This window comes from Emys orbicularis, chromosome 1, assembly GCF_028017835.1.
Source record: "Emys orbicularis isolate rEmyOrb1 chromosome 1, rEmyOrb1.hap1, whole genome shotgun sequence".
NCBI lineage: Eukaryota > Metazoa > Chordata > Testudines > Emydidae > Emys > Emys orbicularis.
This window is the reverse complement of record NC_088683.1, coordinates 309,990,183-310,007,022: the sequence shown is the minus strand read 5'-3', so window position 1 is coordinate 310,007,022 and position 16,840 is coordinate 309,990,183. Positions and strand designations below refer to the sequence as shown.

At 43.1% G+C, this 16,840-nt stretch overlaps 1 protein-coding gene across 1 annotated transcript in view; it reads left to right on the top strand.

The window, feature by feature from the left end:
* The first annotated feature begins 12,981 nt into the window (after positions 1–12,981).
* SUCLA2 (succinate-CoA ligase ADP-forming subunit beta) overlaps positions 12,982–16,840 on the top strand; it is a 43,532-nt gene continuing 39,673 nt past the window's right edge. The window contains exons 1-2 of the mRNA XM_065405561.1: positions 12,982–13,085; positions 16,224–16,407. Of these exons, the coding sequence (XP_065261633.1) occupies positions 13,002–13,085; positions 16,224–16,407 (268 nt within the window). The 5' untranslated portion in view covers positions 12,982–13,001. The remainder of the gene's footprint in view (positions 13,086–16,223; positions 16,408–16,840) is intronic.

Below are 16,840 nucleotides of genomic sequence, written 5' to 3'. Positions count from 1 at the left end.
AGAAGAACCCAATATAACTGCATAATAATTTTGTTACATTGCACAGTACTTGAGATACAGCATAGACCCAAAGCATTCTTTAATTGTTTTTTGTTTTGCACTGGACTTTGAAAAGATGTGAGTATCTAATTTACTGCAGAAAAAGGGTCATTTTGCTGAAAATTATAAAAACTAATCTCAGTTTAACAAGTCCTTATTTAACAACTTTATTTAGTTTGAAAAATTGCATCTGCTGGGTCACTTTTTGTTCAGGGAATGATAAAGCGCTACAGTGGAGTCTGATAAAATATAAATTTATATAAATAATAAATAAATAAAATAAAATATGCTATATGAATCAAAAATATTTCTAAAGAATGTATATGCAAAGCTGCTGTGCCTTGTTTTTCAACAGCAATACCAAAATATCTACCTTAGAATCATAGAATATCAGGATTGGAAGGGACCTCAGGAGGTCATCTAGTCCAACCCCCTGCTCAAAGCAGGACCAATCCCCAACTAAATCATCCCAGCCAGGGCTTTGTCAAGCCTGACCTTAAAAACCTCAGCCTTAGATCACTCAGCTTCAGATCACTGATTCGCCCTCGCAACCTGTTCAGAGTGTCCTATCCAGGAGCTCTAATTATCCTCAGCCCCTGTAAATGGTTCAGGCATAAAAACAAGCATCAGATTCCGGAGGCTCTGTGCTGCATGTCACTCACTTCACTGCTGTCATCTGCCATTTTCCTTATTTTGCCTGCTACTTGGTGATCCCACTAGCTGCTACCAATATTGTGTGACCTCTTGGTCTCCTTCTCCTGGTTAGCACACAAGCAGGCAGAGTTCTTGCAATGATGACACAGACACAAGCTCAGTAAACGGCAGAACTTGTAAGGTCACTGGAACTAGGACTGCTGGGGGTGCAGTAGCACCCCCTGGCTTGAAGTAATAATAGTAGCTGAATGCATGGCTTCCATCGTATACAGGTTTTCAGCAGCTCCATTATAAAAATTGTTCCAATGCCCCTGAGAATATGTATTTATTATTGGAGGAGGAGACAGCAGCAGCTCCCCTCCTACTGCTGGTGTCGCTGACTCCAATGCCTTTCACTATTTTGGGGTCTTTCACAGTCTCTCCTGTTGAGATTGTTCCACTTTGTATAAAATACCCATCACCACCTGCTCCTCAGCTGTGTTTTGTAGGGGGACTAATTTGGTAGGCATGCACTTAGGTGGCTTCTGAGAATACCTATGAGATCAGGCCCCATGGGCAAGATAGGCAGGGGAATGCCTATTTGGAGAATTCCAACAGATCTTTAGGTTCTGAGCTGCTTGGCAGCATCAGGACTTAAGTAGCTTTGCACATGCCCACAGGCATAAATTTAGGCACCTACAGGTTTAGGTGGCAGCTGAGCAGGGGTTTTGAGAGTCTAAATTTTGGACTTTAGGCTTTTTAAGTGGCAATTGTTAGGAGTCTAAGGACATGGCTACACTTGCAGATGTAGAGTGCCGGGAGTTAGACCAGCCCTCGGAGACCACAGCAGGGAAAATGCTGCAGTGTGCACACTGTCAGCTGCAAGCGCAGTGGCATGGCCACATTAGCAGCTCTTGCAACGCCACAGAGAGCAGTGCATTGTGGTAGCTATCCCAGTGTGCAAGTGGCTGCAGCGTGCTTTTGGGGTGGGGTGGGGTGGAGTGTGACAGGGAGTGTGTTGTGTGTATGTGGGAGGAGAGACTGTGTTTTGGGGGGCAGAGAGTGTCAGCATGCTGTCTTGTAAGTTCAGACAGCAGCAGACTCTCCCCCCCCCACCGTCTCTCTCTCTCTCTCACACACATACACACGCACACACACATATATGCTTGCCTCTGCAGCAGGAGCATTCCACAGTAATGGTTTCCTTTGTCCTGAGCAGATAAGCATGCCAGCTGTCAGAAACGGAGCTTTGAAAGGGGATATCCGCATGCCTGCAGCTGAGTTCAAAACAATGACGAGAGTGGCCAGTTGACTTCAAAGGATTATGGGACATTTCCAGAGGCCAGTTGCAGCGCAGTAATGCAGCACGTTGTCCACACTGACACCTGGGCATTTCAGCTGGGGTGCAGCAAGCTTTATACTTCTTGTGGAGGTGTATTACCAGGAGTGCTCCAGCTGCAGAGTCCAGGCGCTCTATGTGCCTCGCCAGTGTGGATAGCTCAGGAGTTAGGGCGCCCAGGGCTGATTTAATGCGCTCTAACTTGCAAGTGTAGCCAAGGCCTAAATTTCTTTATGGCACTAGCCTTGGATACTTAGATATTTGGGTGGTCACTTTTATATAACTAGGCCCAATTGAAGTCAACAGGAGCTGTGAATGCACCCAGAGTTAGAGGCCACTAGAGAAAATAATCAGGCATATGATAACATGTTCAAGGTAATACAGTGAGTTCCTGGCAGGAGGATTCCCAACTCCCAATCCACTGTTCTTTAGAGTTAAAGGATGGCTGTTAGTTGGGATGGTAACAGGATAGTTTCTTATTATTCAGGAAACCTATGATTGCAATTGGATTCAGATTTTTCCATAATGAGGACAGGATATGTTACTCTTTTGGAGGAGATATACTAAGAAAATATCATGTTAGAATGATTCTGAAATGTACTTTTACACAGATTTCATTTAAAAATGTATCCAATTGTTCCCCTTAATGTAGATCATGTTGAAGTTCTTGGAAATATGCCTCAAATTTATTTTTATCTTTCACATTCTTTCTGTTTTTTAAGGCTGTCTGTAACCCTCTTGAGAATATTCCCAAAATTTGTCCTTACCTTGACCCAGTCTCTGCTAAAATCTTTATCCCTGCATTAGTCATTTCCCGTCTTTGCTGTTGCAATACCTTTTATAGACTTCATAAATCTCTATTTTCTTACCTACAAGGATCCAGAATGCTGTCTCAGCACTGCTCTCTTGCTCTGGGAAGTTGGATCATATAATCTCCATCCTCTGTTCTTTTTTTACTGGCTTCTGAGCTGCTCAGAATCCAATTAACATTTTCTTTCTTTATTTTGCAAAACTTTCTGTAGGCTCATTTGAGCCATGTGATATATCCATCTGCTCCTTCTCTTCACTACTAATTTAGACCTGCTCCTAGCCTCCTCTTTTTGACCTGTTCACTTGTGTAGCTCTCTCCGTTTAAAACTCCTTCTTCCCTAACCTCAAGCTTTTGGGAGATTTTTGACCCCCTAAGGCAGTGGTTCCCAAACTTGTTCCGCTGCTTGTGCAGGGAAAGCCCCTGGCGGGCCGGGCCAGTTTGTTTATCTGCCGCGTCCACAGGTTCGGCCAATCACGGCTCCCAGTGGCCGTGGTTCGCTGCTCCAGGCCAATGGGAGCTGCTGGAAGCGGCGTGGGCCGAGGGACGTACTGGCCGCCACTTCCAGCAGCTCCCATTGGCCTGGAGCAGCGAACCGCGGCCACTGGGAGCCGTGATTGGCCGAACCTGTGGACGCGGCAGATAAACAAACTGGCCCGGCCCGCCAGGGGCTTTCCCTGCACGAGTGGCGGAACAAGTTTGGGAACCACTGCCTTATGGACTGACTCTAAACCTCTATACTTCTGATGATATAGAAGCCCTGAATGTTACTGGTTCCATGGTTGCAAGCAGTACAACTGTGAAAGTGGATAAACTAGTAGAGGGTAAATATAGAGTCCAGGCAACCCACAAAAAAGACAGTGCTTCAGACCTTCTCTTCTGCAGAGTAGGAATATTTATTAATATTTAAAAGAGATGTCCATATGAGTGTCATACATGTCAACAAAGAGGAAAACCTCTATTTCCTATTGCACACAGGTATATAAAACTCTTTCTCTCCTCCAAGACATTAAATCTATCTATAAAACCTTCCTTTTCTCTTTAATTGATGAGTGACTGTCTGTGAAATGTCTTGTGATTGTGTGTGTGAAGAATACCATATGAAAATACAAAATATTTTATTGGTTGAATCTGCTCTCTTCAGTTTTTTTGTCTAGTTATTTTATGGGTATTGCACAGAGCTTTGTGACAAGTAAGAACATAAAAACATAAGACTGGCCATACTGGGTCAGAGCAGTGGTCCATCTAGCCCAGTATCCTGTCTTCCATATAATTAATGTTGCCTACTACTTTCTATTAAAAGTCCATGTTTTCAGTTGCTTATAACTTTACCACACTATAACCATTTGCACAATTTTTTTCCATGTGTGCTCTCTGCCTCAGGTTGAATTATTTTGGAAACAATTCAGCTGTTTTCAAAAATAAAATTCAGGAAATATAGATAATTTTGCTTTAGTGACCCCAGGGTTTGGAGTGGGAACTTTAAATTGGGCAAGGAGGTGGTCCTGGAGTCAAAGAATGAAAATCTACCCAGATTTGCTGTATAAAACACTGACACTCACTATATGCACATGTTCAGTATAGGTTTTGAGAAGCTGTTCACTAAAATGTCTTGAGCATTCCATTCCAAGCACAGAGCTCCATAATACACCAGTCACAGCCTGCGCCCAGGCACAGAGCTAGAATTCCAGTGGAGGAGACAAAATAACAGCAAAGTAGCCTCTGTTACTCCTTTGGCTTAGGGTAAGACAAGGTTTAACGTAAGGGGAAGCTGGGAAGGTGCAGTTTCCCATTCTGTTAATGGGGGTCAATATGATTCCACATTATGGAATCTGTTTTTTCAGTTTGCTTTTTAAAAAAACTACAGAATTACATTAACAATGTAGGTTTAAAGAACATTAAGTTTATAAAGTCATAACTCAGTATTTACAAAATGCCAATATTAAGGTTGCTTATGCCCTATAGTTTGGTCTCCTTGTGTTTATGCCAGGCCTTAAGGAGTGGGCCCCAATTTAGACAGTGAACACATCCATTATCACAACCTGGTGGGGGCTGGGATGGAGTGGGATGACAAAAGGCAAGAAGGAAATATTAACTATTTCTGCTACTTGCCATAATTTTTTAGAGTTTATGAAATTTATAATTTTTTGCAATAATAAAGGAAAAAACAATGGGAAAACACATTTTCCCCCAACTCTTTAAAAAACCACAAAAATAAAATTAAATATATCAGTCTTTATTATATTGCTGTGTCTGTCGCTTGGTAGTAGCGGATAGAGGTTTTAGTCATTTCCCTGTTCCATGCCTTAGTTTCCCCATCTGTAAAATGGAGATAATGAGAGTGCTGTCCTTTGTAAAGTGCTTTGAGATTCATGGATGAAAAGCAAGGAGACAGGTCATGGTAAAATTGCTGGTCCCTAGAGTAATTGGATTTAAAAAATGTATTAAAGCTAATGTTAAAAAAATTATGTAATACATAGGTTGAGAAAAGAGTGTCTGTACATCTGGGTATATAAGCAGCTTTTAGTCTGAAAATTGTCCAGGTTTTGGAAGTTTGGTGTTGATGGAGAAACCGATGCTCAGATTATGGGGGGCATCAAGAAAATATAAGGAAAAAGCCTGTCCATCTTTAACTGAAATAGGGGCAGTTATATAGGCCTCACTTGACATAAGCAACTTGCCTCATCTCTTAGTGGGCATAATTGGGAAGGGGGATGGAAGGTTAAGTTGTAATTGTAAACAGGGGCTTGACAAACAGTATGCTGGAGTCAGGATGTCTGTGCTAGCTAAGATAAGCAGCAACACCTTGATACTAGAGACTATGGACAAGAAAAACCTGGAATGTAAAGATCAGGCTCCATGTGAACAGCACATGGATAGAGCATGCTGTACAGGGATTGGTTCCTGCAAATAACCAATCCAGTCCAAAAATGTGTGGTGTAATGTATAACAAATGCAATGTAATATGTAAATATATTTAAAGGAAGAGGTCTGTTTAACTTTGGATGTGTGGTATGCCCAATAACCACCCCCTATGTTTGAGTCTGATCAACTCAGCTTAGCTTTGCTGTATGCCAAATAAAGGAACCTGAATGATGAAATCCAGAGTCAAACTGAGTGTTTTGGATCCTAGAGAACTTGATGACGTGTTCTCCCAGAACTGGACAAGGTGTTCTGGATAAGCTGAATGGAAAAGGTCTTGGAGGGAATCCCAATAATGTATGAATCACTTATGCCGAAGAGTCTCCATATAGTGCAAAAGAAACTTTACAAAAGTTAGCCTAGTTATTTTACCTTTGCTTATGTCCTGACTTTAGCTTTATTACAATTTTATGTTCTATGTAATTCTCTACAATCCTAGTTTTATATTAAGAGTTCAGGCAATAGTTCTTCATATCCTTTTCATATCAGAAAGCTGTGAGAATTCCTACATCATATACTTTCTTATTATAGAAAATCCTTTCCTTTAATATTGTAATTTACAAAGGGCTCAGTTAAGCAAAAAGTCTGACTTCTATAACCTTCATTGACTCTCACAAACTCCTATCCTCTTCTAAGGACCAGAATAATCCATTTGTATGAATTTGTTTGAATTTCTGCCTCTGGTTACACTATCAGGACTGCCTTGCAACAAAACGTCCTCTGACCCCCAAAGTGGTCAAACTCGATGATTGTTCCTCCAGTATAATGATGTGCACACACAGTGGAGAGTTCGCAGAGATTGACTGATAGCACCACTGCAGCTGTACAGTGTTAAAGAGGAATGCTCTCCCGTAATTGTATGGTCAGAATGAGCTTGGGCTGGGAGACAGAACTGCTGAGTTTTATCTTCTGCTCTGCTGCTATCTTACTACACGAACCTGGGCAAGTCACGTGCAATCGAATTTTCAAAGGCCTCCCCTGGGTGGATTTGGCCAGCCACTTTTGTGTGCTCACTAAAGGGGAATTATCGAAGCAGAATGTGGGCAGTGCTTGGTCTTTGAAAATATGTTTTTAGTATTGCTTTCCCAAGATACCTGAATATCTGAGTTCAGGTGGGTGCCTGGCCACTGGGATTTTCAGAACTTCACTGTCATATAATGCTGCACACTTCAGCTACTGCAATTCTCTCTTGCAAATGTGAACCTCTGAGCCTGTTAAGAGGTTTATTCCATCTCATATTCAGCTGGCTCTCTATTAATGTGAAGTACTTCTGTCTTCTCTGTATCTCCATTTTCTTTTCTTTTTTCCATCTGTGTGACTTGTGGCTTGGCTTTTTCCTCCTCCTCCTTGGTTTTAGGGCTGCCCTTTCACTCGTTCTTTTCTTTTCTCCATGTACTGCCCCATGTGACACACTGTACCCCATCTAACATCCTGCACCGCATGTTCACTTTTATATGCCTATGATATATTTTGTACAAAGTATACCTTTTGAGGTATCATTTGAAAACTCATAATCTTCTGAACATCATTGTTCTGTTAAAATGTGTGTAACAACTGTGTGTATAAAGCTGTGAGATTTTACTATATGTTTGTTACTGAGATATGTTGTAATTCTGAAGAACGCCCACAGACTAGCTCATCAGAGAAAAAAAAAAAAAAAGACTGACCACAGGTGTTAGAAAATTATTAACTGCTGAAACAACCATTCACAAGAAGAGGAAACTTTAAATAAAGAATTTACACATCATCTCCGAGACGGCTCAAACTTCATGTATACAGGAGGGGTAAACAAGAAATTTATAATTCACCTGAAAGATGTTTTGAATCTTACGTACAGAGGGGACTGTTTTGTCTACACCCCTGCTGGGGGTAATCTTCAAAGAGGGGGAAAAGGTATAAGAATGGAAAACTCACACACACAAATTACCTCTTTCCTCTCCATCTTTGCTCATAGAATCATAGGGCTGGAAGGGACCTAGAGAGGTCATCTAGTCTACTCCCCTGCACTCAAGGCAGGACTACGCATTATCTAGACCAGGGGTCGGCAACCTCTGGCACGCGGCTTGCCAGAGTAAGCACCCTGGCGGGCCGGGCCAGTTTGTTTACCTGCCACATCGGCAGGTTCGGTCGATCGCGGCTCCCACTGGCCGCGGTTCGCCGTCCCAGGCCAATGGGGGCTGCGGGAAGCGGCGCGGGCAAGGGATGTGCTGGCTGCCGCTTCCCGCCACCCCCATTGGCCTGGGACGGCGAACCGCGGCCAGTGGGAGCCGCGATCGGCCAAACCTGCCAACGCGGCAGGTAAACAAACTGGCCCGGCCCGCCAGGGTGCTTACCCTGGCGAGCCGCGTGCCAGAGGTTGCCGACCCCTGATCTAGACCATCCCTGACTGGTGTTTGTCTAACCTGCTCTTAAAAATCTTCAGTGACGGAGATTCCACAACCTCCTTAGGCAATTTATTCCAGTGTTTAACTACCCTGACAGGAAGTTTTTCCTAATGTCTAACCTAAACCACCTTGCTGCAATTTAAGCCCATTGCTTCTTGTCCTATCCTCAGAGATGAAAGAGAACAATTTTTCTCCCTCCTCTTTGTGACAACCTTTTATGGACTTGAAAACTGTTGTTATGTCCCCCTCTGTCTTCTCTTCTTCAGACTAAACAAACCCAATTTTTAAAATCTTCCCTCTTAGGTTATGTTTTCTAGTCCTTTAATAATTTTTGTTGCTCTTCTCGGGACTTTCTCCAATTTCTCCACATCTTTCCTGACATGTGGCACCCAGAACTGGACATAATACTCCAGTTGAGGCCTAATCAGCATGGAATAGAGCTGAAGAATTACTTCTGGTGTCTTGCTTACAACACTCCTGCTAATACATCCCAGAATGATGGTTGCCTTTTTTCCCAACAATGTTACACTGTTGATTCATATTTAGCTTGTGATCCACTATGACCCCCAGATCCCTTTCTGCAGTACTCCTTCCTAGGCAGTCATTTCCCATTTTGTGTGTGTTCAACTGATTGTTCCTTCCTAAGTGGAGTACTTTGCATTTGTACTTATTGAGTTTCATCCTATTTACTTCAGACCATTTCTCCAGTTTGTCCAGATCATTTTGGATTTTATTCCTATCCTCCAAAGCACTTGCAACCCCTCCCAGCTTGGTATTGTCTGCAAACTTTATAAGTGTACTCTCCATACCATTATCTAAATCATTGGTGAAGATATGGAACAGAACCGGACCCAGAACTGATATCTGCAGGACTCCACCTGCTATGCCCTTCCAACCTGACTGAGAACCACTGATTACTCTCTGTGAGTGGTTTTCCAACCAGTTATGCACCCACCTTATAATAGCTCTATCTAGGTTGTACTTCCTTAGTTTGTTTATGAGAAGGTCATGTGAGACAGTATCAAAAACTTTACTAAAGTCAAGATATACCATATCTAGCACTTTCCCTCCAGCCACAAGGCTTATTACTCTGTCAAATAAAGCCATTAGGTTGGCTTGACACAATTTGTTCTCGACAAATCCATGCTGACCACTGTTACTAATCACTGTCACTAATACTAATGGGGGCTGCGGGAAGCAGCGCGGGCTGAGGGATGTGCTGGCCGCCGCCGCTTCCTGCCGCCCCCATTGGCCTGGAGCCAGTGGGAGCCACGATCGGCCGAACCTGTGGACGCGGCAGGTTAACAAACTGGCCTGGCCCACCAGGGTGCTTACCTTGGCGAGCCACGTGCCAAAGGTTGCTGATCCCTAATATAAAGTAAGCATTGTACACTTTGCATTCTGTGTTATAATTGAAATCAATATATTTAAAAATATGGAAAACATCCAAAAATATTTAAATGTTATTCTATTATTGTTTAACAGTATGATTAATCATGTGATTAATCGCTTGACAGCCCTATTTTATTCCTTACCTCTCCCCATAAGGGGGTACCATATCCAGCACATCCCTATATAAGTTGCTCTTGCACTTCTGAGATAAGACTTGAAGCTGTAAGGAACAGATGCCAGATGGGGAGTGACTTACAAGAGATTGGTAATGGGGAAGCATGGTGCATAGAGAGGGGTTATGGGGGAAGGGTTGATAGATATGGGAGGAGTAGCTTTGGAAGGATTGATAGATTTTGGTAGGGAAAGAGTATGGCACTGATTGGTTTTTGCAGGGAAGAAGAGTATTTTACCAAAGAAATATCATATGTATTACTGAGGTGGAAAATTTTTGATGGTCCCTTGCTGAAATTTTGGCAACACATTAGTGTCACAGGAACAAGTACATCCATATAGAACCATTCTTTGAGCTTCTGAAAGTACCAGTTGCATCCTAGCATTCCACTGAGTTCAACAAAATGTTAATGGATAATGACAGCACATCAGGTACAGTAGATGGCCAGCAGCAAAACAATTAAGCAACAGTCACAGTGTCCCCTAAACTAGTTCCTGTAGCAAAAGCTGCTTTAATCCACATTAGATTTGTTTTTGGCAAAAAATGCAATTCATCCTGTTATTTTACTATTGTGCATTTTCAATTGTTAACCACATCAGATAGTTACAGTTCCAATACTGCTTTCCTTCAGTTTCGATTTACCGTTTACATACATAATTTATGGAAACAAGCTGATCCATGTGCATTTTTCCGTGGTGCTCACTATGTGCGGAATGCCCTTCTCATCACAATTTGCCAAGCCACCTCTCTTTCTTTAACATTTTCTTTAAAAGAAAAATACTTCTCCCAAGTGACTTGCACACTATTTTCAGTTCTGAATTTCCCAGTATATTCTGTCTTTTACATAGCTATGTCAATGGAACTACTCATAGGCATAAAGTTAAACACACAAGTGTTTGCAGGATCAAGTGCCTAGATTGTAAATTCGAGTCAGAGATTTTCTTTATTTTTGTGTATTGTACAAAGTTCAGGGTCGAGTAATCTGGTGGTGTTAAAAAAATCATTTTAAAAAATAGAAATAAGGGATTTTCAGTATAGATCTAGCTATTGACATATGTGATATATTGAATTAAGACTATCTAGAAATAATGGAAAAATTAGGCTAGGACTAAAAATAATTATTGATGTTACAACTTGATCTGAGTACCAGTGGAGACCTAGTGGCACATCAGGCTGTTGTCTCTGTGATTAAACATAATAGTGGCTGCAGCTATTTCATTTGATATCAGTCAAAATGAATGAAAATATTTGCAACATGCATTAATCAGAGCAGTCTTTTAGTATATGCATATTTAAAAAACAAACACCACCGATTTTACATTTTCGCTCAATGTTAAGAAAGCATTTCAACTCCCCTACAAGAAAAATATATAAACAAAGGGATCTCTGTTATTTTTTGTAATAACGTTTCAAGCTAAAGCCTGCTTAAATACAGCTTGCACAAAGGACAAAAAAAAAAGAAAAACAATTTGGGACTGTAATTTCCTAGGAACACTGAACACATCTTGTCATTTAGGCCTGGTCAACCCATTGTTTCTGTGCCGGTATAACGACGCACCATCTATTTGTTTGTTCTGTGTTTGTACGGCATGTAGCATAATGGGGGCCTAGTCCATTCCTAGAGCTCCTAGGCACTATGGTAATACAAATAATAAATAACAATAATAATATTTAGGTTAAGGACTGTGATGTTTTACCAAATTAGTTATACTGGTACAACGCCTAGTATGAATGCAATTAGACTGGTATAAAAGAATACTGTTACTGCTTTTTCTCCTTCACTTACAGGAATAGCTATAACGTTATAAAGTAACTCTTTACTTTACACTACCAACATATTTTCCACACTCCTGAGCGACGACATAGTTATGCTGACCTAGCCCCTGGTGTAGACTGCGCGATAGCGACAGGAAGGCTTCTCCTGTTGACATAGCTACCGCCTCTTGAGGAGGTGGAGTACCTATGCTGATGGGCGAAGCTCTCCCGTTGGCGTGGGCAGCGGTTTCACTAAGCGCTGCAGCTGCACCGCTGCAGCACTCTACGTGTAGACAAGCCCTGTGTGTGTTGCACTGCTTTAATTATTCCACTATAGTTAAAGCAGTGAAATTTTTGTGTATAAACAGTCCTCCATAAAGATCCTCTCACACTTTAGGTTATCTTATAAATAATTAATCATAATAAAATAATGATAAGTAATAGGCCATGTCTACACTAGGAGCGCTTTATTGATATAGTGATACTGGAATACTACACTGGCGAAGCACTCCTAATGTGGATGCAGTTTATACTAGCAAAGCTGTGCTTTTACTACTGTAGGTTATTCCACCCTACCCGAGTGAAACAAGCTGTACTGGTCAAAGCAGTTTTTCAGGTATAGCTATATCTACACAAGGGACTTTAGCCAGCAGAGCTATGTTGGGTAGAGAGGACACTTCATCTCTCCCTTGATTGATGTAGTGATGGCAGCAGAAATCTGTAGTGTAACAGGCCAAAGGGGGGGGTCCAGTTCCAGAACTATAAGCCCCTTACACAAAGCCACAGGTTTGTTGCTCCAACTAGGGTGACCAGATAGCACGTGTAAAAAATCAGGACGGGGTGGGAGGTAATAGGTGCCTATATAAGAAAAAGCCCCCCAAATCAGGACTGTCCCTATAAAATCAGGACAGCTGGTCACTCTAACTCCAACCCTTGTAACCCTGGGGTTGGTTAACACAAGCTCCTGGGCTGATTGTTTGCTCTGGGACCAACCGGGGAGGACAGGGGTTTTGGGCACACTCAGCATGAGGGGCTTTAGCAGTCTCAGCCCTGGGGACTCCTGGCTGGCAGGTTACCAGTGGGAGGGCAGCCTGACTGGGACAGGGACTGAGCCTGGAGCCTGAGCTGTTTCACAGCCCCTGGGGCTGGAGGCAGCACTGAGTCACTTGCGGGCCTGACCCATCCCCAGCCCTCAAGGGTGTCAACAGCCACTGCTCCCCGCAGTCACTGGGGCGCTTTCCATTGGCTTCAATGAGCCTCAGGTCAGGCTCCAGTGAAGCCATCGGGCCTGGGGCGAGGCTCTTCCCAAGAGCCCCCGTCTCGCTGCCGCTGGCCAGTCAATCCCAGCCGGGCGGGCTCCTGCCGTTGCTGGTTCCCCTCGCTAGAGGGCAGCGCTGCGCTCGGAGGCACCGCGAGAGTCCAGAGACCATAGAGTTCCCCAGCTGGGACCGCCGTGTCAGGAGAGGCGGAGCCGAGGCCTTTTCTACCCCTCCGCGCTCTATGGTAGCACCGGCGCGCGTGCGTGCGCGGTGAGTGGGAAGCCGACAAGGTTCGGTCATGGCGGCGTCCATGATTTGCAGCCGGGTGTCGGCCGGGCTGAGGAACAACGGCGGTCGGGTGTCGTTCGGTGCCGCCGCCAAGGTGACCCCCGCTGCCCGGGCGCGCGGGGCGAGGGCTTGGCTGGGGTGAGGGCTCCGGCTCGGGGTCACTCGCTGTGACATTCCGCCCCCGGGCCCGCCAGCCCCGGGGGGCGCAGAAGCGCCTGGCGGGGGAAGCCGGGGGGCTGTTAACGTGACGGGCTTCTCAGGGTCTGGTTCGGGTCAGTAGGAGGCGGGAGCAGTTGGGCCGCGGCGTGTCCCGGGGCGGCAGAGATCGGCCCTTCGGTTGTCCCGGGCCGGGAGCACCCAAGTGCGTGTGTCGGGCTGGACGGCGGTGGGGGAGGGGGTGTTTACATCTGTCCCATGGCCGTTCCCACCGCGCCGTGACTGCTGGCTTCTGTCTGCCCCCATCGCTGTGGCGATGGAAAGCCCCCCCCCCCCCCCTTAGCCCTGTAGTAACACGGGCCACCTGAGGTCCTGCGGGCTGGTTGCTTTAGTAGGTACCAATGGTCTCCTCCCACCCCCCGGGTGCTGGATCACATGAACGTTTGTTTTCAGCCTATTTTCCTTGCTTCCGTTAGCATAACTACAGGGAATTTAATACAAACCAAAACAGGGGCCAGTGAGGCAAACAGATTCGATGTGTCTGCGCCTCTCCCTGCCACAAATGGAGGAAGGCTGGCGCTGCCATATTACACTGCAGAGTCTTTGAGGGGCACTGCTGGTCAGTTTGAGAAACAGCAGCTGCTGTAACAAACACCTTTCATTTGAACAGGAAGCAAAGTAAAGAGTGTACAGTTTGCAGTAGTGATCCTCCTGATATTTAAATAGGCTTTGCTCTCCTTTGTCAAGCTTGAATTTCCCAGTCAAACTCTTGTTTGCTTATTTTAGGGCGTTTGAAATTGTGACCAGGGTCCCAGTGGGGACCTGCTATGGTCACTCAGTTAGGGTGAACTGCCAAGAATGGGGCAGATAAACCCCCACAAGCTGATGGATAGTCCAATACTTAGATTCACCAAGCCAGCATAAAACAGCTTCTTTATTACCTTACTGGTTACTCAGAAGTCCAAACAATACAGTTCCCTTAAAGTGATCCAGCCTCAGGCCTCCGTCCAGGTACCCACATCAAATATGATGAATATTTTTGTAAATCTTATTTCATCATATAAAATAAAGGGTTCTACCAATCCCAAAGGATCGGACACATTACCTCCCAGGTTAATGAATGTTTCAGATCTTACCCAAATACACGCTACAGCCAATTCTTATTAACTAAACTAAAATTTATTAGAAAACAAAAGAGAGGGAGTATGGTTAAAAGATCAATATACATACAGACATGAGTTCAATCCATGGAGGTTCAGATTCATAGCAGAGATGGTGAGCTTTGAAGTTGCAAAGAGTTCCTTTAGAAATTAGTTCATAGGTCATAGTCCAATGTCCAAATATCATATTCAGGGCGTACCAGCATAATTGGGACCTCAGTCTTGTGACTCAAACTTCCCCTGTTGAAGCGGAAGCAGATCTGAGATGACAGAATCAGGACCCAAGGATCCTTTATACAATTTCATGTTTTTTGACAAGTTGGAATTCCTCGGGGAACAAAAGGTAATTAGGATAACTTTGAAGGAGGTCCATCACTGGTACTTAGCTATGTGTATTAACATAAGGCCATTTGCTTGTTCCTCCACCATTCACAGTACATTTCAAAGAGAGATGAATAAGGAGATATCCCATGTTTACAATTCACTTGCATGATAGGATGTTCTTTTGACCTCTGAATTATCTGAATACAGCATAGACAGGGACTGTTGATTACATTGTCCACCCTACTCATACATATGTAAATACACAAAAACACAAACATTATCTCCCCACATGTCTTCTGTAGGTTATTTATTTTGAAGGATGTTTAACCCTTTCTAGCCATGCGTCACAGAAATATAAAAAGAATTCCCTCAAATTCCAGGATTTAAAAATCAGTGTCCAGTTAAAAATCAATGTATTTATATGTCACTCTTGCTAATAACACCTTTGCCTAAACTAAGAGAATCTTAAAAATTAAACATTTCTTGTACTTCAGTCAGCTTGAACAGTGAAATACCTTTGGTTCCAGTCTTGCAAATATGTATATAAATTAAACCCATTAACTTCAATAGGACAAATTATGTGCAAAAAGTTAAGCAATGTGCTCTTCTACACTTAAATTTAGAAAACAAAAATGCCTTTTTCTAGTATTGTTGGAAATCATTCTCTTTTGTGTTAAACACAAATTCTTGGTTTATGCTATCTAGTAGCGTGTTCTTTAAAATCTGGACACAATGCAGTAGTTTTTCCAATAATAGCTTTTCATAGTCTTGTTCACATTGCATTGGTGTCAGGGTTGTGTAGTAAGATCAGAATTCTACCCTCGTTTGCTCCATTCGCTCTCTTGTTTCTGGTTAGTGTCTATCCAGAAACTCCTGGAGCACTCACTGTGTGTCTGTTTCCATGAAGAAGTGACTGTGTTGATAGTGGAATGTCCTGGTTTCAGTCTCGAGCATATTTTCTCTCTACTTGACTTAAATATTTTTGATACTGGCTTGCCTTCTATGCAACCCTCTGATTAATTGCTGGCACTTGACATCAAGTATTGATAATGTCTAATAGAGAAAGTTAAATCTGGATTTTTTTCTGCTTTTACAACAGTCTGGAGACCAAGATAGCAATGCTAAGTCCTGTCAACAGTCACTTTGCTAGATTGGTCAAACTCTGTACAACCCATTCATTTAATTACTGAAACTGGTGTACAATGCCCCTTTTTAGCCACTGCTTATGCCTCTTAATTTATATATCTGTTATGCAGAAAAGTGTTTTAAAGATAAATAGTTTAGCTTTTACCATACATTTTGCTGTCTGTATCTAATTCTGTCAGTCTTTACACTTTTTATGTAAAATGCTAAGTGTTAAACTGAGCGCACTGGATTTTGTTTTAAGAAAACTGTAAGTGACTCTTACACTTTCATGTTAAATTTCCTAGTGCGGTGGCATTTATCATTGTGCAACCTTATTGTACCAGAATGTACCATCTCACATAAATCCATTCTTCAAATTCCATAGTTCTTGTGCGTTTAACATAGAATTTGTGGTTAAATAGAGGGCACCCTGTTTGAAAAACAATCACTTTCTTTAATTTTCTTAGGTACTTGCTGGAGGTCCAGGACTATTCAATAGCCATGGGTTTCAGGTGCAACAGCAGCAACAAAGGAGCCTGTCACTGCATGAATACCTGAGCATGGAACTGTTGCAAGAGGCTGGTATTTCTGTTCCACATGGACTAGTTGCAAAGACACCAGAAGAAGCTTACAAAATTGCAAAAGAAATAGGTATAATATTAAAGAGAACATGTATAGTTTAGACATGGAATTTCTGATACAAGGTGTAACTACTTTTGTTTCTTGCTTTCCTGGTAAGACATTTTTTAGTTCTACATATCCTCTCTTAAGGAGAGCTTCCTCCCCCCAGAAAAAACTTGCTTGAATATTATTTTGTAGCTGAAATCTTGTTTTATTCATTGAAGCTTTCTAAAGCCTGAGATTCTACAATGCAACAGTGGAAACAGTGATGTCAGCCAGGTGGCCTAGTGATAGAGAGATGCGTTGCTGGATCAAATCATGTGCCTGAGACTCACATGGGGATGATCTTAGTCCTTATTTATGGAAAGGGGGGCTCAGTGGCACTCCTATTTCTTGCCCCCGGCTCTGTGGGAAGGCTCTTCACACAGTTTAACATCCGTGGCTGGAATGGATTAGGGTGGGG